The sequence below is a fragment of the Oryctolagus cuniculus genome, chromosome 16 (assembly GCF_964237555.1).
Source record: "Oryctolagus cuniculus chromosome 16, mOryCun1.1, whole genome shotgun sequence".
Taxonomy (NCBI): Eukaryota; Metazoa; Chordata; class Mammalia; order Lagomorpha; family Leporidae; genus Oryctolagus; species Oryctolagus cuniculus.
The window spans coordinates 44,324,058-44,332,928 of NC_091447.1; the positions used below are offsets into that span (position 1 = coordinate 44,324,058).

At 52.6% G+C, this 8,871-nt stretch overlaps 1 protein-coding gene across 1 annotated transcript; it reads right to left on the reverse strand.

Annotated features, from left to right (window-relative positions):
* Positions 1 to 1,335: 1,335 nt before the first annotated feature.
* On the reverse strand, positions 1,336 to 8,324 carry FZD1 (frizzled class receptor 1). The gene has a single exon (XM_008261754.4). The coding sequence runs from the start codon at positions 7,811 to 7,813 to the stop codon at positions 5,846 to 5,848; it is 1,968 nt and encodes a 655-aa protein (XP_008259976.3). The 5' UTR covers positions 7,814 to 8,324; the 3' UTR covers positions 1,336 to 5,845.
* Between the last annotated feature and the right edge of the window lie 547 nt (positions 8,325 to 8,871).

The window sequence follows — 8,871 nt, forward strand, 5'->3', positions numbered from 1 at the left end:
CATATTCATTCCAAGGGAATACACTGCTTGGAGTCTTTCCTAAAAATAGCTATGTAACCTGATTTCATGAGTAGCAAAAACAAGGTTTAGTGGCTGGTTAGATCGCTATATCTGTGCCCTATTTCCTCAGGAGGCAAAAGGCCAAAGGGAGAAGAGCCAAGATACTGGATGTGGCCTGTTCCATTAGCCTAAATGTCAGCTTCTGGTGATTGGTACTCACTGTGGAGACCAGTTATAAAGGACTGTGCCCACTGGTTCTTCTTCTGGTCATGAAAAAAGGCTACAGACACAATGGCATACTATTAATGCAGGACCAAAGACCAAAGTGTTAAGTTTTCACTCTACTTTGTGGGAGCATAATTTAACTCATGGGATAGGGTTAGCAACCATCCCAGTTTACCCAGGACTGTCCTGGTTTTACCACTGGAAGCCTCACACCCCAAGAAACCCCTCAGTCATGGGCAAATCTGGAGGGTTGGTCACTTGTCAAAGGACTTACAGGTTTTTTGATGGAGTTGAAGTTAACTTCTTAGAATGTTTTCCCAGAGATAGCAAAATAAGGTCAAAGATAGACAGTAATTCTACATTTTAAGGGGAAAAAAAATCCTTGTACCAATCAAGTAGGATATGGCATTTGGAATACGCAGCTAACCAGCCTGTCTGACTAGCCGGCGTTTGCTGCTACAGCTGTGAAGACAAGCGTTTCCAAGGGCAAGAGAACAGGCTGTCTCGGAGTACCTCATTTAAGCAAGGACACGCTGCCAACTTGAAAGGAAATAAAGGCCACATTTTGTCTATGGGGGGATCCTGCAGTTATTCCCTTGCAAATTTAATTCAAACAGGTATTGAGATCTGAAACATGGAGATATCCACAAATTAGAGGATACTTGGTTTTTAAAAGGGAAAGAAAAGAAATCCAGGCCAGAGAACTATCTCAAAGCAGCAACAGTGGATCCTTTTGATGTTAATCACTGTATTGCTATGAACATATTTTGGAAGTCTATGCTATGAATGGAATGTCTTGAGATCCTTATGTGAAGTATGCATATTATTATAAATTCTGAAACATAAAATCGTTCTCTATAATTAAGTCAATTTCATCTTTTAAAAAGTAACGTGTATAAAATGTGCAAATGAATGCTATCCTACTACTTAGATTTCAGAATTATTATTCATATAAAAATGCCATTCAACTAGACACCTAAAGAAAATGCAGAGCTACTTCAGTTTTATCCTGCCAAGTTTACCTCTTTAGTATAGCACCATCTTAAAATAACTAAAGTAAATACATCTCTATTAGAAAATGGTAGCTTATATCTGCTTGACTCACAAAACTGTGACTCACAGAACATTTTATTTATTTATTATGTATGTTTACAGGGTACTAGGTGATGCTTCACATACATGTATACATTGTATGATGTCCAGAATATTTACTGTATGTTCATGGTAGGATGTACTTTATAGACTGGACCTGAGCTCAGGCATTACACTGTTAGGAGAAAGACTTCTGTGAAAAATCCTTTTATTTGACCTGTTAACTAGGATCCAAACCCACCTATAAACAAAAATCCCCAGTGAGGTGTTTATATATATTAACAATACCTTGATTCTATAATAGAGTACAGATTTGTCACCGCAGATCATGACAAACTTGAGATGTATTTCTACTGTCTGATTCTAAGCAAGCTATGTGGTCACTGTTAGGTTTAACATACCCATTGTAAAAAGGTATGACTACAGTAAATAAAAAATGGTAAGCCCAAAGTGTTAAGGGAATCCTAAGTCATGACTGAAGCTCAAGCACTGTTTTCCTACTTGTAAGCAATATTAAAACTGGTCAGTACTTCAAAATATGGAAGGCATGTCCTGGAAGTCACCCCAGTAAACCTGTCTGGGCCTTCTGGTGACGATGCCGCATCCCCATCTGGGTGCTTGGGTTCCCGCTCCCAGCTCCCTCCCTGATTCCAGATTCCTGCCAGTGAGAACCCAGGGAAGCAGAAGTGATGACTCAAGTAGCTGAGCCCCCGGCCCCCACATGGGAGACCGGACTGAGTCCCCAGCTCCCAGCTTTGGCCTGGCCCAGCCCTGCTGCTGTTGGGCATCTGGGGAGTGAATAGAACTCTGTCTCTCTTCCCCTAAAATAAAGACAAATAAATGTTTAAAAAACCCACTTTACCTTGCCTGGTACTTCCCTGTAAGACTGTTTCAAATGTAAGGGCCCTAAAGCAGCAGCCTTGAATTCAAGGTAGTACTGCAACTCCAGCTCCAACAACGTAATCCTACAAGACTGTGGTATTACTGTATCCTAGGAAGTACTCAATGATAATACCTCTAGTGTCCGTCTCTAGACACTGCGGATGACCCCATCTTGTCTCTCCGGACTCACTCACATTATAATCAGAAATGTATCAGTGATGTCAGTGTCATACAACCGGTTTCAATTAATTGCATATGTATTACGTAAAATGTGGCCTATGGCCAATAAATGGATTAGAAAGCAATAAAGGAGTGGCTGCAGTTGAACACACACACACACACACACACACACACACACAGAGATACACAATAAATACGGCATCTCAAAATATCAGGGAAGCACTCTGAGGCCACCCAAGTCTGGGAATGGCCTGAGACTTAGTGAATATTTTTATTAATTGACCACTGACTCGTCACTGTGGTCTCCTTTGCTGGTTAGATGCTGGACTTCAGCAAAGGCTTCATTCAGGCCTCACAGCGAGGACAAAAGGCCCAGGACCATCACCTCAGGCTGACAAGTGACTACCACAGGGCAAGCTAGAAAGCTATTCCAGCTCTTTTGTTTGACACTGGCTGCCTCTGAAATTCAAAATATGACTCTGTCCCCACAAAGTTTAAATGGAAAAAATGCTTTTAAAAAATAACATCAGAAAGCTTTCATAACACATATTCATTTACTCCAAAAACTAAATCAAGCACACTGTGGGGGAGGAAATTGACTCCAACTGATAGCTGATTTAAAAAAAAAAATCAGGCAAATCAAACCATCTGAAAACAGGGTTTGTCATGGAAACAGCATGCTAACGGGACAATATCCCCAATAGCTTTATGGTTTTCCAGGCAAGTCTTATTTTTGTCACCAGTACTGAAAGAAACAATTAACAACAACAACAAAAAAAACCACTAGTTTTCTAAATGCCACATAACTGAAAATAAATTGTTTTCTAAAAATGAAGCCTGGTGCCAACTTTAAAACATCTTCTAAAGTTATTCAAATCCGGCACATAAACCTTGCTACATCAAATTTATTGTTACATTGTTTTAGGGACACTCACAATATGACTGCTTAAACATTTATCCCTTGGGTAAATACTAGTAGTCTTAAAAACATTTTTTCCAGAAATTATCTAATTGACTACCTATTAAGAAGGTATGTTTTCATTTGGCTCAAGAGTAACTATTTTTTGTGTGCCTATACAATAAAGCCTTCTCAGAGATATATTACATTTATGTAACAAAAAAGAACATAAAATTGCATCTTGCTACTTAAAATCGAATGCTATATTTTCAATAAGATTCACTTTTTTCATTTGCATAAAATAAATAAGGATGATTTATGAGACAACTGCCTTATAATCATGAAAGGAACTCTACTGTATCAATTTCTCTTCATGTCAGCCTACTGCCATTTCATTACAAAATGTTTTCAGGGGAAAATTTAATATCTGTAAAGGTATTTGAGATTTTTAGCATTTTCAATTTCTCATAACCAAACTGCCATAGTATGAAGTATACAACTATGCATTTCTAGTTTTAAAAACATCAACCTGGGTATACTTATGTGCATGTGCGGGTATTATACATCCAAACACACACACACATAAACACACAAATTCTAAAAGCGGACCAACTAGGTAAATCCCTCTGGATAAGGTTCCTCACACAACATAAAAGTGGGCTCTTCAGAAGCAAACAACAGAACAGTCTTAGAAACCCAACTGCTGCTTAAAACGCTTGTAAGTTAATTTATTGATTGCCTGTTTATAGTTTTTGGGATATCTAAGTTTATGGAAGAGATGACAATACCTCATAAAATTGTGAGGAAAGTAATAATTTAAAAATAAACCTCCATATTATAAAAAGTCATGAAAATTTACCCCTTGAAAGAAAAAAAATCTTTAATATTAAAATTAGAATTCTCTTTTTAATAATCCTCTTTGAGTAAAGAAATAATTTGCAACCTTCTATTTTCTACTCTCATGAAAACAGATCTTTTCTTGGGACTTTACAAATGTCAACCACAACGAAGCAGAGTAATTCTTTGGAAGGACTGGTCTGAAGACAGACATTTTCAATGAATTCTTGAATTTTTATACCTTGAGACTGGCTAGGAGACACTATAAAATGTGAAGACAGTTCCGGCTCTATCATTTTCAGGCACAAAAAACATATAATTTTGTACAAAACTTTTGATTTTTTTATTTGTGAAATTAAAAATATGGTATTTTATATATATATAAACTTCTATTCCTCTATAAATATAGATGATTTTGTGATAGTGAACAGAATAAATGCATACCAAATTCAAAGACCAACGTCAGTTTAGGGCATGACAGACAGATCCATCCTAAGTCACGGCGTTGCGATAAACTCGGGAAAGTTTCAAACGCCACCATCGGCAGGGCTGCTTCTCTCCCCTTCCTCACAGAGAACTAAAGTGAGCATTTTCCATGGCTTTGATTTACAGGGGACGCGTGTCCGTGAACCCAGAGGCGCGCGCGGGGCTATAAAACGCGGGGCCTGCACGCACACGTGGATCCGCCGCTTCAGGGCTGAGCCCAGGCGCCGGCCGGCGCCCACCGCGCCTCCCTCCCTCCAGCCCGGCGCCGGCTCGAGGTTTCTGCTGCACAAACTGAGAACCAGCACCTGCGGGCACCTCGCTCCCTCTCCCGCGAACGCGTCTTCCCGGGGCCCCCAGCCCGCACACCCAGCCGCTGCGCGCCTCTTCCCAAACCGCAGCAACCACGTCTTTTCCATGACGCGGGCCAAACCCATCCCAGGTTTTAAACGCCAGAGAACCACATGAGCTCATCCACCAAAACTCAGACTGGAGGAAAAAAAAAAAAAAAAAAAAAAAAAAAAAAAAAGTTGGGCGTTGGGTTTTCCCCACTCCGACCAGGGTAGGTGGACCGAGGGTGTGTGAGGGCGCCGGCGGCCTCGGGGCGAAGCTTCCCGAAAAATCCAGCCTCAAGGAGGTGCGAGGGCCGGGCCTTCGCCACGGGCGGCGAACCGCGCGGGGGCCCACCTCCGCGTCCGGGAGGAAGCTCGGGGGAGTTCCGTACCTGAAAGGGCCGCTCCCCTCAGCCGGGAGAGACGGGAGCGAGCGGCGGAGGGCAGATGGGAAGCAAGCCAGCCTCGAAGCCCCGGGCTCCCTCCCCGCAAGCCCGGGCCCAGGCCGTCGCAGGGCAGGCCGCGCCGGAAGGCGCAGAACCCAGGGGTGCGCGCCGGAGTTTGCCTTCCGAGCCACCCCCGGCCGGTGAGCGAAGGAAAAGCCTCGTCAGAATGTGGTTGTGTTTTTTTTTTTTTTTTTTTTTTTTTTTTAAGAGAAACGTGTCGATTGGTCACCATTTAAATACAAACATACTTACAAAAATCTTACATTGGCTATTTACAGTCACAAAAGCGTACAGTCCGGGGTCCGGCGCGGCGGTCCAACTGTCCCCTCCGCGCCCCGGCCGGCGCCGGCGAGTCGCGGCCCTGGCGTCCGCGCGCCCCCCGGGGGGACGGCGGCTTCGGCGTCCCGGGAGCGGGCGTGGAGCGGCGCGGCGCGGCGCGGCGCTGGGCCCCCCGACCCCACCCCGGAACCTCAGACCGTGGTCTCCCCCTGTTTGCTGTTGGTGAGGCGCGTGTAGAACTTCCTCCAGGAGTTGAGGGTCTTGCCCGACCAGATCCAGAAGCCGGACGTGATGCCCACGATGAGCGTCATCAGGTACTTGATCATGAAGACGGTGAAGTCCGGGCTCATGGGCGGGTGCGGCGGCGCGGCCCCGCCCGCCTGCAGGTGCGGGCAGGGGATGGCGTAGCTCTTGCAGCTCTGGGCCACCCAGCTGCGCTCCCACTGGTCCCGGAAGGCCTGCTCGTAGAAGTAGCAGGCGATGACGATGGTGGCGGGCACGGTGTAGAGCACCGAGAACACGCCGATGCGCACCATGAGCTTCTCCAGCTTCTCCGTCTTGGTGCCGTCGTGCTTCATGATGGTGCGGATGCGGAAGAGCGACACGAAGCCGGCCAGCAGGAAGGAGGTGCCGATGAACAGGTAGACGAAGAGCGGCGCCAGCACGAAGCCCCGCAGCGCGTCCACGTTGTTGAGCCCCACGAAGCACACGCCGCTCAGCACGTCGCCGTCCACCTGGCCCAGCGCCAGGATGGTGATGGTCTTGATGGCGGGCACGGCCCAGGCGGCCAGGTGGAAGTACTGCGAGTTGGCCTCGATGGCCTCGTGGCCCCACTTCATGCCGGCCGCCAGGAACCAGGTGAGCGACAGGATGACCCACCAGATGGAGCTGGCCATGCTGAAGAAGTAGAGCATCATGAAGAGGATGGTGCAGCCCTCCTTCTTGGTGCCCTGCGCCACCGTGCGCGCGCCGTCCTCGGCGAACTTGTCGTTGCACACCACGCGGTCCTCCAGCAGGAAGCCGGCGATGTAGGCCACGGCCACGGCCGTGTAGCAGCCCGACAGGAAGATGATGGGCCGCTCCGGGTAGCTGAAGCGCCGCATGTCCACCAGGTACGTGAGCACCGTGAAGAGCGTGGAGGCGCAGCACAGCACCGACCAGATGCCGACCCAGGTGCGCGAGAAGCGCAGCTCCTCGGGCCCGAAGTACATGAGCCCGTACACCTTGGTGGGCTCGCAGGGCGCGCCGCAGTCCTTCTCGCCCAGGAAGTGGTAGTTGAGGTAGGCGGGCACCTTGAGCGCGCGCGGGCAGGAGAACTTGCCGCGCTCCGCCGCGCCCGCGCCCCCGGCGGAGCCGCCGCGGTGGCCCGCGCCGCCGTGCTGCGGGTTGCTGGTCCAGAACTCGGGCAGCAGCGACGGCGTCGGCGTGCCCTTGTCGGACGTGTTCTGGCCCACGCACAGCTCGCCCGCGCCGTGCACCGGGAACTTCTCGCACTTGAGCGTCTCGGGCCACTGGAAGCCGAACTTGTTCATGAGCGCCTCGCAGCCCTGGCGCGCGCGCTCGCACAGGGAGCGGCAGGGCGGCAGCGCCTGCTCCAGCACGGTGCACACGGGCGCGTACATGGAGCACAGGAAGAACTTGAGCTCGGCCGAGCACTGCACCTTCACCAGCGGGTAGAACTGGTGCACCTCGAGGCCCGCGTCCTCCTGGTTCGTGTGGCCCAGCAGGTTGGGCATGATGGTCTGGTTGTACGCGATGTCCGTGCACAGCGGGATGGAGATGGGCTGGCAGTAGCCGTGGTCCGGGATGGAGATGCCCCGCTCGCCGTTGTACTGCTGCGCGCCGCCCTGCTGCTGCTGGGGCGGCGGCGGCGGAGGCGGCGGCGGCGGGGGCTGCTGCCCCGGCCCGGGCCCCTGGCCCGCCGCCTGCGCGCGGACCCCCAGCAGCAGCGGGGCCTCCAGCAGCCAGAGCAGCAGCAGCAGCAGCCGGCGGGCCAAGCGCCCGGGGTCCGCCGAGGGGCGGCGCGATCGACGGGGCCGGCGGGGGCCGCCCGCGTCCCCGCTGCCCGCCTCGGCCGGCCCGGCCCGGAGCGCCCCGGCGCAAAGTTCCCGGCTCGCTGCGGCGGCCCGGCACTTCTTAGGCGCCTCCTCCTCAGCCATACTTTCTGGGCTCCTTTCTCCGCGCCGCTCGGCTGGCAGTGGCGCGGCCGGCGGCGGCGGCGGCAGCGGCGGCGTCCCCTGCGTCCGGGGAGACCCGGTCCCCGCCGGTGCCGTCCGTCGAGCCCGAGCCGCGCTCGGCCCGCTCCCCCGGCTCCCGCTCCGCGTCCCGCAGCCGCCGCCGCCGCCGCGGAAACTTGCGGTTCATGAAGCGCGGGCGGCGGGGAGAGCCCGGGTGGCTCGGGCGCGCCGGGGTCGCGTCCCGCCTTGCTGGCCCTCGGCTCCCTGGCTCCCGGCTGGCGGCGCCGCGCTAGTGGCCTGGGCCCCGTGCAGCGCGCAACTCCCCGCAACCCAGCGGCCTCGGCTCCCCCCTGCGCCTCCGCCTCCTTCTCCGCCGCCGCCGCCTGACCATTTGTGTCAATCCCTCAACTCGCTGCCTCTCCTCTCCCTCGCGCGCCCTCCGACCGGTTTCCAGGCGCCCCGCAGTCTGTCTTTCACCAGGAGGGAGGAGCCTTGAAACCGACGCGGAACTGGAGGCTCAGGGACCGTCGCCCAATCGCGGCACCGGTTTCCCGACGCAGAGGGAGCCCGCCGCCTACTCGCCCAGCACACGCCGGCGGCGGCGGGCGGGCGGGCTGGCGCGCGGGAGGAGGCGGCGGCGGCGGCAGGGGGAGGAGGAGGAGGAGGAGGAGGAGGAGGAGGAGGAGGAGGAAGTAGTGGTGGTAGCAGAAGCAGCGCTGAGGCACAAAGAGTGGGTTTGCTAGGAAGCGGCATAGGCTTGCTTGCGCTCGCCTTTGCGAATGGCCCCGCAGGCTGCGGGAGAAAAAGCACAAGAAGCGGCGGGCGGAGCGGGGGCCGAGCTGGGCTCTGCTGGGACCGGTGTCCGTGCTTAGCGTCCTGCCCTGGACGCTGGTCAGCGGCAGCACGCGGGGGCGTCGCCGGCGGGCGGCTGCCTCGGCCCGCGTGGACCCGGAGCGCCGTTCCGAACCCCCGCCGCGGAAGTTCGCGGATCCCGGACGCACATGCAAACTTGGATGGTGTCTGGGAAGTCAAGCCATGGG